Source organism: Lutjanus erythropterus, chromosome 21, assembly GCF_056507025.1.
Source record: "Lutjanus erythropterus isolate fLutEry1 chromosome 21, fLutEry1.hap2, whole genome shotgun sequence".
In the NCBI taxonomy this organism is placed as follows: domain Eukaryota; kingdom Metazoa; phylum Chordata; class Actinopteri; order Lutjaniformes; family Lutjanidae; genus Lutjanus; species Lutjanus erythropterus.
Window position 1 is genome coordinate 6,471,508 of NC_139337.1, and position 16,460 is coordinate 6,487,967.

At 41.9% G+C, this 16,460-nt stretch overlaps 1 protein-coding gene across 1 annotated transcript in view; it reads right to left on the reverse strand.

The window, feature by feature from the left end:
- sspo (SCO-spondin) overlaps positions 1-16,460 on the reverse strand; it is a 94,659-nt gene that overhangs the window by 45,759 nt on the left and 32,440 nt on the right. The window contains exons 46-80 of the mRNA XM_084746892.1: positions 16,257-16,398; positions 16,000-16,170; positions 15,642-15,822; positions 15,459-15,534; positions 15,085-15,106; positions 14,812-14,932; positions 14,450-14,663; positions 13,779-13,920; positions 13,503-13,679; positions 13,183-13,371; positions 12,963-13,070; positions 12,696-12,851; positions 11,898-12,056; positions 11,636-11,800; positions 11,339-11,530; positions 11,062-11,184; positions 10,175-10,304; positions 9,828-9,953; positions 9,351-9,442; positions 8,529-8,732; positions 8,232-8,402; positions 7,800-8,055; positions 7,577-7,623; positions 7,285-7,455; positions 6,990-7,124; positions 6,296-6,432; positions 6,127-6,221; positions 5,944-5,993; positions 5,446-5,616; positions 3,732-3,902; positions 3,554-3,633; positions 3,257-3,426; positions 3,095-3,141; positions 2,731-2,931; positions 1,528-1,698 (exon numbers count right to left, since the gene is read on the reverse strand). Of these exons, the coding sequence (XP_084603018.1) occupies positions 1,528-1,698; positions 2,731-2,931; positions 3,095-3,141; positions 3,257-3,426; positions 3,554-3,633; positions 3,732-3,902; positions 5,446-5,616; positions 5,944-5,993; positions 6,127-6,221; positions 6,296-6,432; positions 6,990-7,124; positions 7,285-7,455; positions 7,577-7,623; positions 7,800-8,055; positions 8,232-8,402; positions 8,529-8,732; positions 9,351-9,442; positions 9,828-9,953; positions 10,175-10,304; positions 11,062-11,184; positions 11,339-11,530; positions 11,636-11,800; positions 11,898-12,056; positions 12,696-12,851; positions 12,963-13,070; positions 13,183-13,371; positions 13,503-13,679; positions 13,779-13,920; positions 14,450-14,663; positions 14,812-14,932; positions 15,085-15,106; positions 15,459-15,534; positions 15,642-15,822; positions 16,000-16,170; positions 16,257-16,398 (4,963 nt within the window). The remainder of the gene's footprint in view (positions 1-1,527; positions 1,699-2,730; positions 2,932-3,094; positions 3,142-3,256; positions 3,427-3,553; positions 3,634-3,731; positions 3,903-5,445; positions 5,617-5,943; positions 5,994-6,126; positions 6,222-6,295; positions 6,433-6,989; positions 7,125-7,284; positions 7,456-7,576; positions 7,624-7,799; positions 8,056-8,231; positions 8,403-8,528; positions 8,733-9,350; positions 9,443-9,827; positions 9,954-10,174; positions 10,305-11,061; positions 11,185-11,338; positions 11,531-11,635; positions 11,801-11,897; positions 12,057-12,695; positions 12,852-12,962; positions 13,071-13,182; positions 13,372-13,502; positions 13,680-13,778; positions 13,921-14,449; positions 14,664-14,811; positions 14,933-15,084; positions 15,107-15,458; positions 15,535-15,641; positions 15,823-15,999; positions 16,171-16,256; positions 16,399-16,460) is intronic.

Consider the following 16,460-nt stretch of genomic DNA (forward strand, 5'->3'; position numbering starts at 1 on the left):
TTGAGGTAACAACAAGAAACATTTTGGACTGCTACACAAAATGCAACTAAACCTCCAGGTTGAACAACGAGGTGGACTTTTTGACATTCCTTGTATTATCTCCAGTAATAATAAGCTACAATGCAAATTTCAGAATTCACTCATTTATACATTATGTGATTATGATGACCCAGTGATTGCAAATATAATTCATGACTGAACTAAGTGCTTTTATATGTCAACAATTTATTGCTACTCACTGGAGTTATTTAATATTCTTCAGTCTTGGCAAAATTTGATATACCTGTTTGCCAGTTCTAATTTGCAATATGTTTCAGTACATGCTTTAATTATATGCATGTAGATGATCCAATAGTTCAACAAATATTGATTATTAACATCTGAGTTTCAGAAAATGCATTTAGTATAAAAGCAGCAACTTGTTCCTGTACATATACATATGTTCTAAAAATTATTTAAAGTTTTGTTTTGTTTGTTGTTTTTCCAATTGTTGAATGTTATTCATCTATTGGTATTTGTTGGGTTTCTTTCTGGATTTGATATATTTTCACTTTATGTTAATTCAACGTTACAATTAATCTAGCACCCTCTATGGGTTATACATTAGAATTCCATCCACAACTGGCATTTAATTCAGACCGATTATGTATTTGTCAGAACCTGATGAAGACATTGAGTTGATATGTGTTAGGTCTGTTTGTTTGAAGAATAAATACATAGTGCCATTTCACCAGAAGATGGAGTGCTTTAGTGTCCGATAAAAGATACTAAACACACCTTAGTTGTCTGCATAATTCAAGCAAGACTTCCTGGATCTTGGTACACTTTACTTTGTCACCTCAGCGGTTGTAGTCCATGTAAGAGGCCCTGACAGCTGAGTAGAATTCTTTGCCCAACAGTCACCCAAATAGATGTGGGGAAAAAAAGTCAAAAAGCAAGCTGTTTGCATTCCCGGGAAATGTGAAACTTGACATTATCCAGACTAGATGGGGCAGAGTCAGCCTAATGAAATGAGTGGCTGGTGGAAACTAAAAGCTCTCAAAGCTGGAATTAAAAACTAACCTCTTGATTGTGTGTGCATAAATGAAATGCATTCCCGAGATGGATGGCTGATGAATAGTCATGCAGCGCAGTCTGTCACCTTGTTGTTGATCAGTAACTCCTGTTATCATGCTGGTGGATTTGGACATGCACAGGGACATGGGAGGGCAAGGAGAGTTCAGCCAATGCAGAATTCATTAATCTTCCCTTTCATGCTGCCATTTCAGTTTAAGAGGCCATTTGGCTTTTTTTATTCAGTTCAAGCTGTCCCTTTTCTCTCTCCTGGGCTGCACCACCAGCGACAGATATAGAAATGGTAATGGGTGTTTCTTGTAAGGTCTCTTAATTTCTTTGTATATCTTTACCAGAAGTCAAATTTCCCTCTTTGTGTCATTAATCTCCATCCAGTAAACTCACTTGGAAGTGGGACTTGAGAGCTTTTCAACATAAATCCACAATTCAGAAACAATTCTTTATTATACTGACCTGAGCACACAGTGATATTGTCATGGCAACCACGCCTTTGCCTGCTCTCTCCAAGACAGGGCAGGCCACCAAACCTAGTAGGGGGACTGTTACACTCCCTGGTGCGAGTGGACGACCCGGCACACCCATCACACTCAGACCACGCTGACCAGGGACTCCACGAACCATGGACTAAAAGGAGAATGAGTAAAAGGAACAAAAACAGAGAGGACAGAGAGAAGGATACAAAAGACAAAATGATGGACCAATGTGGATACAAAGAATAAAAGCAGGAGAGGATAAAATGAAAAAGATACGAAGAATACACTAAGACAAAAACAGGAATGAAAGATATCAAAATGCCACTTTGTCAAGTCGCCACCAAAAGTGACTGATCTGAAACCTATTTTTATTCTCCAGTCACATAAAATATTAATTCCTTGGGGTTAAATAATTCAAGAAAGGATAAATCTATAATATATTTGCTGTAATAAATCATAAAATGACCACGAAATGTCATCAAGGAAACATGTTCTCTGACAACAGCGTGCAGCAGCCATGGTGTCCCCCTTTGAAATTTCTATTCCTGTTATTGTACGCCTGTTTTCCATTAATTAGAGTTCAAATTAATGCGGAATATTTGATATATGACTAATTGTCTCTTTTTGAGTCATGAGAAATCATTAATAATTTCATACAGGGTGTAGAAGTTAATAATTATTAAAATGAGCAATATGTTAATAGAGTCTGGTAGGCAGTGAGACAGGCAGTCCATCAACGCAAACTCCAGAATGTGTATTTTTAGAGCAGGAGCTTTTTTGATTTCAGCATAACAGGCTTCACCTTACATCGACAGACAGCTGACAGTTATAAACAGCTGATTAACACAGAGTAGGACTCGTCATTGCTTGTTACTGTCAATTTACGATGTTGTGCATGTCTTGCACTCCTGCAATGCTCCTGTAGCCTACCTGAGCTTGAGTTTGGAGAGGAGGGCATGAGTGGAAACTCGCTTATATACTAAATAGGATTTCAACCTATTTAATATACAGTCTATGGCTCTGACTCGCTATTGAGACTGTTGTGCTCATTTTTGCATACACAATTGCTGCATATTGCTCTTTTAAAACAACTTCTTTAATTAGATAAGTTAGCTCAGCTGAAGTTCAAGTTTGTATAAGAAATCACTGATATTGATTATGATAATGAGTGGTGGCGTCTGACCTGGACAGAAGGTGATGACAGGGCAGGGCTGTCTCTGGATTTGAACTCCGACCCCACTGTGCATTTCCTGTTCTCCGGGGCAGGCCGCTCCTCCAGCCTTGGGCTCAGGACACCCACAGCTCCTGTAGCGGGATACCGACTCTGCCCCACAGGTCTTGGAGCATGGAGTCCACTCTGACCACTCACACCAGCCACCTGACACTGGAGACACAGAGAAGAATGCAAAATCTTTATCTATGGCCATCCCTTGACATCATTTCTCAAGCAGATTTTTGATGGGGAAATTAAAAGAAAGACAAAGAGCACAAGACAGTTTAAAAAATAAAGTTTTGTTATTTATTGATCCTGCATAACTCTTACTCACCTGGACAGGGGTTTCTGGTGCAGTTGAGCCTCCCACCCTCACAGGTGCTGAAACAAGGAGCAAATACCAACATTATCATTTTCCTGTCCCGTTCATTCTGGATGTTAAATGTGGTGTGCGTGCATGTACTGTATGAGCTTTTAGTGTGTGTGTTGTTCTGACCAGTTATTACATCCATCAGGGGCCTCAGTGGTCTCTCCTGGTTCCAGCATGTGTCCAGTGCTGAGGTCCAGGCAGGGACAGTCTTCTCTCTCTATACAGACTGTCCCGTTAGCAGACAGGACCTTCCCCTCTGTGCAGTAACACCCTGGCTCGCATTGCCACTCACAGTGCTGAGGGACAGAGAGAAAATTTTCCCTCTCATCACCCAAACTGTTCATTTTTATCCCAAAAAGAGGACTTTGTGTTAAAGCAGTGTCAATGGGCAGAAACAGGAGTCATACTCAGTGTGATACTCACAGCTAGGTCCTCACAAGAGCGAGGGCAGGAGGGACCACAGCTACTGAACACTGTGCCTGGGACCTCTGAGCATGGTGCCACTGAAAACACACACATTATGATGCTCTGGCAAAACAATCAACTGCACATAACTCAATATGCACAGTCATAGACATACTCACAGAACACATAAATGTACCTGGACAGTGATTAGTGTTACAGGCTATGACCGCAGTTCCCAGCCCCTCACAGTAGTTCCCCTCCCCCTCTGGACTGGGGCTGTCACACTCTCTCCTCCGGCTTCTGACTCCCCCACCACATGACTTGGTACACTCCGTCCAGGTACTCCACTGACTCCAGGCACCGTCACCTGGAGAGAGCCAAAACATCATGATAAAATGGTAAACAAATAACACAACTTCACAGCAACTGTTCAATTCCAATAGCTTGTAAATACATAAATCAGCCAAGACACGACAGTCGTCTAAATAAACCTTGTAATATTAGTCATTTACTGGGTGTAGAGTATTTGTCTTACATACAAAAGCAAAGACACGCAGGAGATTACATGGCAGTGTGAACAAAAACAAACTGATCCATCCATTCAAGTCGTAAGTTTGTTTAGGCTATAAGGGAGTTAAACATGTTACTTTCTATGTTAGTACTACTGAATATTTAAAGGTATGGTTCACCCAAAACTGAAAATATAGTCCTTATGTACTCACCCTCATGCAGATTGAAGGTTGGGTTTAGTTTTTTAGTCCTCAAAACACTGCTGGAGTTTCACAGGAAAACAGTGTTGCAGAATCTCAATTTAAGTGAATGGTGCCCAGTTTTCAAACAGAAACAAACAACCAAAGAAAAGTATAAAATGCCTCCATGCTGCTTGTCTGGCATAATCCAAGTCTCCTGAAGCCCCAACATGCTGTTCACTCATAGTTCAGACAGTGTGCACAAGCTTGTGAACATAGCTCCAAGCTAAGGATCTACAGTGAAGATTTAGGCTAAAAACATGGTGTCTGTGAAATGATGTCTTTCAAGTCAACTTGGGCGGGCTTTAAGACACTTGGATTACACTACACGAGTGGTAAAGAGGCATTTTATGTTTTTTTTTCTTTTTTCTTTTTTGCTTGTATTTTCTGTTTGAAAAGTGGTCACCATTCACATGTTCGGGAAATTCTGCAATGCTGTTTTCCTCCTCCAGCAGACTAAAAAATTAAACCCCACCTTCAATCAGCATTAGAGTGAGTAGATAATGACTGAATTTTAAATTTTGGGTGAACTATCTCTTTAATGAAATGTCTGCATGAATGAACAGAGAGAAATGAGTTCCAGTGCTTTAATGTAGGCCAAATCTGAAATGTCATCTTGTGGACACATCTAGATCACATGGGCTTTCATTTCACAGAGTAAAGTTATAAAAAGAGTGTGACCAGTATCTGTATACTGTATGTTTACTGTTGTGTTGTACTTGTTATGAACACTCATCCTGAAATACAGGAATCTCAAATTATTTTCTTCTGGAAATCAACTCAGGTCAGAACAAATTACATCAGGGCCCAACTGCACTAAAATTATAAGCACAGGGTTTCAACAAGTTCAACTTTTTAAGACCATTATGAGTGCAATTCAAGAATTATTTCATGCCCACACTGGCAAAAACACAAAAACATGCACAGTTTGCACACTGAAAGATGAAAGTGAAATGATGTAACATTAACTTTTTGATCCAGTAAATTTTAAAGATTTGTTAAAATTGTATTAAAGACATTCTAAAGCCTAAACCTGACCTACAGAGTCTGGATGCAATTCAGCCAAAATATGCAATGTAAAAAGACAAACAGTGTAAAATGTAATGGTGATACATCCAAAGTGTGCCTGTTGACATAAATGGACACAAAAAAATAACTCACGATCACATGGGGCTGTGACACAGACTTGGTCCTCTCTGTGAGGGCCCAGACATGGCAGGCCACTGCCAGAGCGCTGGGGGCTGGAACAGAACCGGTACCGAGACTGAAGGCCCGCTCCACACGACACTGAACACTGACCCCAGGGAGTCCAGGCTGACCACTGGCCATCAACTTTAGGGAGTGTTTGTATGAAGAAGAACAGAACAAGAAAGATACCAGGTGGAAAAAAAGAGGACAGTGGGATTGTTTTAATTTACATTACTTTTTCATATTGTTTGCATCACTACAGCATCATTGTCATTCATAAGGGTTATTAATTTGGCTATTATTACAGCCAATTCAAGTTAGACCTTAGAGATAAACTAGTTGGCTTTTGAATTTCAGATGATTGTGATACACAGTTTATTACTGTTATGCAAACTGTGAAAAATGACTTTCTAACACCAATGAAAAGAAAGTGCAGAAAACAGCAACAGTAGTCAATTACTTTTTTCCTACCATTGCAGCTGGCTTGAGAGCAGTTTACCAGCCTCCCTGCTTTACAGGTACTGAGATACAAACACACAAGTTAAATCATAATTTTATCTCTTTCTTACAAACTGATGAACAGACGCACATGCTGGTGGAGTCAAATCGTTATGTCTCATACAGCAATTACAGAATAAAGTCTGTTTTTCTTACCAGTTGTTGCAGTCTGTGGGCACAGTGTCTCCTGGTTTGTACTGCTCTCCACCCACATCACATCGACAGTCAGACTCACGCACACAAACACCATCCTGGAAAAGAAAGACCATGAGCAATTTGGCTGAGATGACTGTTTGTATGTGTGTGTTTTAGCCACCTCACCCACCTGCTGGACGGTCCCGTGTGGACACTGGCAGCCTGGTGTGCAGTTTCTGCTGAGGTTCATTGTGAGGTCTGTACATGACACTGCTCCCTTCACACACTCCTTCCACTCCTGGCCTGGAGGACACACCCTGCCATCTCCTGACACATCACAAGAGTGTAAGCAGAAATCAATGAAGACCCTCTCAGGGTAATAAAAAATAAACATCTGAACCGTTTTTATCTGATTTTATAAAAGCTGGACATCCAATCCTGTCTTCTACCACATATTTTGGCAAGCACATGCTTGAATCCAAAACAATATGTTCAGTTTTATCCATTAATCCAGAAATAAAATTAATTTTTAAATTCTGATGTCAAAATACATTATACATTATGCTTTGTGGGGGTTTCTTACATGCTTCCCACGGTGGGATTAGATGGATTAGAATGAACATTCCCATTTATGATTGTCTTAATTCGCTGTGACAACACTGAATTAAAATTTCAATGCATTATCCATCAATCTCTGTAATGCTGTTTGACCACGTTTTTCTTACTGACATCTTATTGTTGTTTTCTTGTGCAAAACATAATTTAATGCAGTAAATATCTGACAGAAGTTGTACAATAGATTCTGTGGCCTTACTGAAAAGTGGCCATATTTACAATTCTGAATATTATAATATTGTTGTATGAGAGTGTAGGTCTTGCTGTACCACAGGGCTGAAGGTTGCAGGCGCTGAACTGCTGAGCAGTGCCGTGGATTCGGATGGGCCCACGAGTTCTGGTCCTGTAACCTCCTCCACACGTCACTGAGCACTCTGACCACGCACTCCACGGCTCCTTTACACCTTCAGAGACATCGCAACTAGATTAACTTCCTGTATATTTGATTCTGTGCTATTTTCTTTGAATGCACACAGGAGTAAAATAAAATGGAGTGACTCAACTTTTTTTTACAGTTTAAAACATGGATCATGTGTATAGTAACATTAGCAACCAAGTACTCACCAAAGCAGGGTTCAATGCTGCAGGTATCGATCCCAACTCTGTCGCCTTTGCAGGGACGACCTCCAGAAGCTGGAGGAGGATTGGTTCCTGAGCGATATCGTCTTCTCACGCCAACATCACATGTCCGACTACAGGCGCTCCACTGGGTCCAGCTACTCCAACCACAGTCCACTGAGAAGGAGACAAAACATATAAAGAGGGAATGGGAGACTAATGAGGAGAGAAGAAAGAACTTAAGGACAGCAAGAGGCAGGGAGAGACACAAGTTAATGTACATAGTCAAGTCACTCACCAGGGCAGGAAGCTGTTCCACATTCCATTTCTCCATTAGTGCAGGTACTGATTTAGATAGACAACAAGTAGAAAATATTAATATTACTACTAATGTTATTAAATATATGAAATATTAATTCAAACTTTTAGGCACTCATCCAATTTAATCATCCATTTATAGACAAAACCATCATTAAGTCTACTTTACAATAAAAGTAAGTGTGGACAGAGGACGACAGTACCAGTTATTGCAGCTGTCAACAGGCAGGGTGGCCCCTGCTGGGTACAGTTCACCCTGGTGGTAACACGGGCACTGTGCCAGGGGCACACAGCTGCCATTGAGCAGGTAGAAGCCCAGGGCGCAGTAGCAGCCGTTGTAACAGGCGGTGGCGCACTGCACCTCCGTGGAGGTCATGTCCAAACACACCCGAGGACATGCACCACCATGAGCCTCACACTCTGCTGCTGTCATGTACACCATGCCCTCTGGACACACACCTGAGAACAGACAAGTGGAAATAAGGACCGACATGAACACAAGGGGTGCATAATAAAACAGAAGCAATGGAATACAAAATGCAATGCAATACAAAAAGAAAATTTTATTATAGAGTGTTACTCAAGCTATGGAGGGCCATGATATAATATGTGTGAGTGACAATGAGATGCAGTACCTGAGCAGGGGTGGGAGTTGCAGTCTCTTGTCTGTATATGTGGCCCGGGGCAGCTGTTGCCCCCATGCTGTGGGGAGGGTGAATTGCAGAATCGCTCTCTTGTTTGGACACCAGAGTCACACTCTGATGAACACTGAGACCATGGTGACCACGCCGACCAGCCGCCATTCACTGGAAGTATACAAAATCAGCTATTTAGTCTTCTTCTTGAGCCTAATAAAACATTTGTGAAAAACGGAGGGAACAAAGAAATTATGGACACCGTGTTTTCTGTGTGTGCGTCTACATCTTTAATACCTGGACAATGTACAGTGTTACAAGGTTCCTGCTGCTCACTGTCTCCATCACAGGCAGATTCTGAGTGTGTGTGGTTGAAGGTTGTGAGCGTGTGGTTACAGCTGCGGAATCGTCGTCTGATTCCAACATCGTCTACATGGTTGAAACATGTCTTACTGCACTCTGACCAACTGGTCCATTTACTCCAGATCCCATCTGGTAGTTCTGCACAAGAGAAGGACAAAGTCATTACATCACTCACAGGTAATGAGTAGGCAATTATATTACAAAACTTTTTTATATTTTTATGTTTTTGTCCTTTTAAATGTCTACATTTGTATATTGTTCTCTATTATTCATTTTTCTATTATTCTACTGTTTTCTAATCTCAGGGTTCACTTATAATTTCTTTGTGTAGTTGTTTTGCAGCAGTAAAATGTCAATCACCCACTCACTCATGCACGCATGCACACGCACATGGAAGCAATTGCATGATCCCCTCCAGGCGGGGATAAGAACGAATATGAATCTTGACTGAGCATTAAAGTACAACCCCAATTCCAAAAATGTTGGTGCATTGTGTGAAATACAACTTTTCAACTTATATTAAAATGAATACAGCACAGACAAGACAAGATATTTAATGTTCAAACTGATCAACTTTATTGTTTTTTGGAAATTTATTCTTAGAATTTGATGTCATTTTAGTTGTATCAATGCAGGAATTGTTAGAATATAAACCTAATGTCATGAATGAAAAATACCTTGATCTCAGTTACATTTATTATGAAATTGTGACAGTATTAGTGTTACTGTTGTGCGCCTAGGTGTGGGTTGGTATACCAGGGAGACAGGGTCTAGAGCAGCGGCGGGCCTCAGAGGAGTCTCCTGGACAGGGCTGGACTCTGACTGCTCCAAGTGGGTTCACTGGAGACCTGTGGAGACAAAGTCAAGGCATAAATACTACTGATCCAAATGTATTAGGTGGCATGTGAGCAGTCAGAAAACACCAGCACATAACAAGTACATTAAGACATGATTTAAAAGACTGCATGACCTTAGCATAACAATACCTGTAGGGAAACAGTTGTTGTAGCAAATAGAAAATGACACAGTGGTGAAGAACTGGAATTATAAAAACATACAAAAACCAAGAATTTGAACTTCTTAGGTAGAGTATATAATGTGAGCAGGAAAAAATGTTTCAGACTTTCACTGGAGTGTAAAAAAGGCAGTAAACAGAGGAAATAAGTACTGAATTATTGATTAAAAATTCAGTATATTTTGCTTAAAAAACTCTAATGAATTAAACAGGCTCACCTGTAGCGTTGCTGTAGCCCAAGACCACAGGTTACGTCACACGGTGACCATGACGACCAGGCTGACCAATGACAGGCTGCCACACAACTGGAGCTGTCACAGGTTACTCGCCCATTTCTACACACACTGATGGAGAAAACATAGCAACACACAATAAGGCAACAGTGCAGTGGTCAAAGACAGTGTTGAGCCATAAACTAAAAATAATTTATTGTGACTGAATTTATGATTTATTTATTTAGAAGCTTAAATTTTAATTAGTTAGCATTTTAGAAATATAATTAATTATTAAAAAACAACCATTTTCAAAGAAGAAAACAACAAATAAATGCATCCGTGTCTCTCACCAGGTGGTACACTGGTCCCTGCTGATCGCCTGTCCTGGCTGCAGTGTTTGACTGTCCCAGAGACAGACACATTGGCTGGCATTCACACATCGTCCACCCTGAAGGTACAGACCATCAGGACAGCGACACCCTGGAGAAGGCACAGTGAATGTCTTAATCAGCATTCCAGCTATAAGCCATGAGAAACTGCCAACCCACTGAATCTCAATAAGGAATCAAACAATAAACAATGGAAAGCGGAAGTTCCGGTACATTATCTAGCACTCATATTTGTTCAACTTAAGTGGTACAGCAAAAGACATAGGGACAAAAAAGAACTGTTTGATTTTAACAACACAAACCCAAAACACCCAAATGCACGTCTAAAATATGACTCGTTCTTCACGAATATTTTTGACTGATTTGATTTGATTATTATTGTGTCATGTACAACATAAATCATCACTAAACAAATGAAGCCTCCTGATGCTCTTCCCAAGCCTAAGAAACAAAGACAGCAAACTTATGAGCATTAAAGAAAAAAATGTTTCATTCTCAACTTCTCCTAATTTGCATAATTAATACATGTTCTCCTAGATGTTTTTAAATCTACCAGTTCCAAGGGCCAGAGGAAGGACTCCTGTTCCTAGTTGTGCAACTAAAAATGTTTACCACATATAACTTTGTTTATCACAATGACATATGCCAAACTATACGAACATATGAAAGAGGCATTATTATGTACTTCCTTCTGTTATGTGTAATAACAGATAAGAGTACAAGCTTCAGACTTCAAGGTAGGGGACCATTATATTTTTTGCATGGCAATTGTAACTCAAGTGAAATATTAACTACAATTCAACCGTACAAAGTCCAAATAGACACCCCATCAGCGCTGTGCGTCCTACCCTGTATACATGCTGCAGTGCAGTTATTGGCCGAGCTGAGATGTGAGCAGGTAGGAGGGCAGGGCTTCACCCTCCCAGCCTGGCAGTCCGCCTCAGTCACCAGCACCATACCGTTGACGCAGCCTGAACAACCAATCAGGAAAGACACACAATTCAGACTGACTTAATCATGCAACAATGCAATAATTTAGGTGGTCAAGACAAGACTGATGCACTACCATGATTTGGCTGGAAGAAAATAACTGTTTTAAACCAAATAATTGATTGTTTGAGTCACCCGTCTGTGTGCCGATGTCTTTGGTGCATGGCTGGCTGTTGCAGCTCTGGCTCTGCAGGGTCATGCCCTCGCAGTCCCGCCCACCATTCTTGGGAGGAGGAGCTGAGCAGGTTCTGTTCCTCTGCCTGACACCACCTCCGCACTGAGCGTCACACTCTGACCAATCTGTCCACTCTGACCAGTGGCCATCAACTACAATTGGAGACAGGGGAGAATGGGATTAAGATAACCATTAATTCAGAAACCAGAGACTTGTTGAAGATGCATCCTGTTTGGCATCTGGTTCAGAGATCCGACCTGGACACGCCCGAGGGAAACAGGCACGGCTGTCGAACTGAGCTCCACCACAGGCCCCTCCTGGCAAAGCCTCCCTCAGTATGTCCCTCTGCCGGAACAAGGAGCCCAGACCACAGGACACGCTGCATGCACTCCATGCTGTCCACGGGGACATGATGCAGTCCACTAGTGGAAAGGAGACAAAAATAACAAACAATAACAAAAATATCAGTAATTCCCTGTCTTATGTCTTGTTACCACTTTTGATGTGAGCATATCTTACCACAGTCTTTCTCATCCGATCCATCCATGCAATCCTTCTGCAGGTCACATCTGCGATCCAGGTGAACACATTCCCCACTGGCACATGAAAACTGCTTGGTAGAGCAGGGGCTAGGCACCGGTGTGACCGGCCGAGTTACTATTGGTCTAGCTGTGATGCCTGTTAAGACATAGGAATATAATAACAGAACTTTCTGTGAATAACACATCAATTTCTGTTGTATTTTCATGTGTCCAACAGCCATCAGGGAACTATACATCTTCAGTAAGGTACTAATCTCATCAATACCAAATTCTCTACACTGACATTGTTTGCTGTATTTAAGAACTTCCACTAGTCTTCCTCATTGACATATCTAAAAAACTGTGCAACATGATGGTTCCCCAAAAGTGAAGCCAAAACATCTCAATCACCCCTCGTGGTGGGACACGGGCAAAACAAAAAATTCAAACTACACGTCATATATATTTTTCAGAACGATGGTTTCTGTCATTGTAGTTAGTTTTAAGACACTGATGTCTGTTCAAGTGTTAATTTTTCTTCTTTGAGTGAATTACTGGAGCTCTGCTCACAACTGAGTCAGCCGGGTGTTTGAGCAGGATCCTTGATACCACAGCTCTAATCCCAAACACTACTGTGGAGACTGGCTCCAAATGATGTCACCATTGCAAGGTGTCAGTAGGGGTATTTGGGGATATTTTCTGGCTTAATTTTTGAATGGTAGAACGAGGTGAAGATGAGTCATCCATCTTTATTTACGCTCAATGGTCCATCCAATGACAAGCTGTTGATGCATACCACAGCGTTCTTCATCTGATCCGTCCAAACAGTCCTTCCTGCCGTCACACACCTGTGCCGATTCAACACAGCCAAATGACCTGCATGCAAACTGTCCCTCCACGCAAAGCACTCTGGGTAGGCCACCATCATGGGGGGTTGTAGCAATCCACGGGGCTGTAAAATGAATATAAAATAGAGGTTACAATATATGTCTGTTCTGTGTAAAGTGTTAATCCATGGGTCCTGCCTGGTTGTAGGATAACTAGCAAGGATGTTGTCTGTGACCTGTGGTTTGCAGCCCAGGTCTTCCAGAATGGAGTGTTGTGGTGAGATGAAGTCCAGGTTGACCTGTGGTGACCCCTGGGTAGATGGATGGTCTGGTGGTCCAATGGCCTGATCATATAGCACACCCAAAAAACAGAAAAAAGGAGTTTAATTTCTTGGGAAAAATCCGACAATGAGTGAAAGATAGTAGATTTGATCAATAGCCGATTATAACTTTTACTTGAGGTTGTTGTCTTCTGAAGTCCTGGTTGTCCTGTGACGCCTGGGCTAGCCACACCAGGAAGGCCACCTTGGGACCTAGTGGTGTGGAGGCCTGGAGCTCCTGTTGTACTGTCACCATGGAAACCTGGTCTCCCTGTGGAGCTGGTCTGGTTCTGCAGCCCCGGAGAGCCTCTGGTTGGAGCCGTACCTGAAGAAGATGAGTAGAAAGAGGCAGACAATAAAGAAAAATAGAACACAACACACAAGGACACTAAACATTGGTGAAGTAGCATTACTCAAAAGAAAAATATGTATAACCAAACATGACTCAGCTCTCACCACAGTTGATCTCATCAGAGTGGTCCTTGCAGTCCAGTCGACCATCACAAAGCACGGAGACAGAGACGCACTCTTCACTGTTCTGGCATTCAAACTGACCTGGCTTACACCTCTGCACAGTCACTTTCCCTCCACCAGAGGGAGATGTGGTCACACTGCTGGGGGTCACGAGCTCATCTACAAGAGTGGGAGGAGAGGTTGCTTCATATTAACACTGACGTGAAGCAGGCTGTACAGGTTGCATTATTTAGTTGTCCATTCAGTTCCATTCCTGACCTCCTCTGCAGCCAAGGATCTCCACACGCAGGTAGAACGTGTGTCTGAACTCCACAGGTATGATGCGCAGGTGGCGAGCTCTGACCAGCCGACCAAGCCAGCGGGTCACAGGGTTCCTGCCCACCATACGCACCTCAAAAATCTACAACACAAACAAAAAGACACTTCCACATAAGCACAAGCAATAACAAGAATTAGAATAGGTTTTTCTTTTTCTCTACCATGAAACATTTCATCATCAAACAAGGAAACGTAAATAGAGAAAACATTTGCTAGAGTTAAATTTAAGACTTTTGAGACCTTTTTAATACCACTTAGAATTAAATTCAATGTGAACTTCACAACCATACTGGAAAAAATACTGAAGCCCTAGACAATAATTATTTACCAAGTACTTGAATTGAGCAGATCATTATTTCTTTTTAAAAAACATTATTTTAAAAAAGAAAAAATTCAGAACCGTCTATTCATTGACTTCTCTGTGTGAGACTGTGTGTGTGTGTGTGTGTGTGTGTGTGTGTGTGTGTGCGTGCTGAGGAGCTGCCCTGACACAGAGCAGGGGTGAGGCTACAGCAATGGTACAGTGTTCATATAATCCTACGAAAAGACAAGAAAAATTTGAGACTTTGTAATGAAATTCAATAGTGTTAACGGACTGAGTAAAGTAATACCTTAGGAGGGCCACCAGGCCTCCCATCCTCAGTATAGTCTGTGAAGAGGCTGCTGTGCAGTGCGAAGGCCAGGCGGTATTTAGTGAGGTAACCCCACATGCGTTCACTGCCCTGGGTCACCACCCCTGATACCCATGTGGGCTCCAGAAAGTCCACCTGAAAATATGGATGGGGATCTGAGGGCAAGGGGCTCCATCCAGGCTCCATAACCTGACTGAGAGAGAACCAACAGAAGTTATTATTTTTTGAATGCCTTAAATTCTTTAAAAAATACATTTAAAAGACCATACAGAAGCCACATCTGATGTTCAGGTTACTATATGCTTTAGGGGTAACCATCATACAAAAATCAGATAACTCACACATTGGGGATGATGTTTAGTCGTCCAGCATCAGCAGGGTTGTTCTCACGATATGAGGATGAAGTCAGCTGACCATATCGAATTCTCCCATCCTCCAGTCCGAGGGGAGAGGAGCAGATGCCTGCAAAATATGATCAATTTTAAAACCATTTACCATTTAGCCAGTGTGGCAAACTGAACACTTCAGGTTTCTATGAGAAATGAAGAGAGGCTGCTATTCTCAAAACACAAGAAGTCTGCAAAAAATTAATCTAAACAGCATTTAACACTCACCACGATATCCAGGGCCACCACCCTGAAAATACAGTAGGAAATAAATTAAAGATATCTACACATATTAACACCTGTAATCTTTGAGTCTTGTCTACATCTGTTCGCAAGCAATTCTTTTACTGGTGCAAAGAAAAGGGTGGAAGATACTTTAAACAAATTCAGGATGATCACATGCTTTTTTCAGCACATTCATCGCTGATAAATCTTTCTCTAAAACTATGCTGGTTTTTGTGTTATTATTATGCCAAGACATGTTCTTGTATTTGTAGGTATCTATATTTAATGTATCCGATCTGGATGAACCTCCGCCTGTTAATTAAAGTTTAGACTAAATTAGATGAATGAAATTAAAGATATTGAGAGTGTTTTCTTACCGTTGGTGTTACTTCAGGATGGGTGACAGCAGCCATGGATGGAGTTCTGAGAGGAGCAGGAGTGGGTGTGTGTGGTCTGTGAATTAGCACGCAACAATGAAGAGGAGAAAATACCTAAAATACTTCTTTACACCAAGAAAGAGCACAAGAAGAGCTAGATACAACAATAATAATGCCCTCCACCTGTCTGATTGGGTGGTGATGTTGTCATGGGGATGGCAGCCCATTTCATCCTCTCCTTTGGGGCAGTGGGGGATCCCATCACAGCGCTTCCCTGTTTCAATACAGCCGCCTGGTGGGGGGCAGGAGAACTGACCGGCAGGGCAGCTGCGTGGACTGGTGGCTGTAGGGGATGGCTGTGTACCTGCATTTAGGAAATGGTCAGACTGACTGAATGAAGAATGGTTTCTATTTTCAGTTTTGGTTTGTGTGACTTACAACGCCTGTGAAAGAAAACTAAAAAGGGATCAAATGCCAGACACAAGATGACATTGTTCTTGTACCATAATTAAACTAAGGTGTGTTCGTTTGGAAAGCTCACCACAGTAGATCTCATCTGATCCATCCCCACAGTTATTGACCCCGTCACAGACAACTCCCAGGGGACCTGCTGGCACACAGCGACCATTTTCACACTGGAACTCTTTCTCTCTGCAGCCACCTACTGGGGAGACTGGGGAGGTAGGAGTCGGGGTAGTCAACCAGTGGTAACCTGGAAGACAGGAGAACAGTTTAGAATCACATTTGTGCACAAAATCATGTAACACCAGCAAAGAAGCATTAAATTAAACTATTAACCATCTCCACAGCCCATGATCTCAAGTCGAAGGTAGATGCCATTTTGGAAGTCATGTGGCAGCAGGCGGACAAACTGAGCCGACACCATCCTGTCCAGTCGGCTCTCTGCCACCCCTCGATCATCATGGTTGCCATGAAAAACCTGGAGGAAGAACGGTAAACCCTCAATATCAAAATCCGAAAAGGCAAGTAGTCTTCAATGTA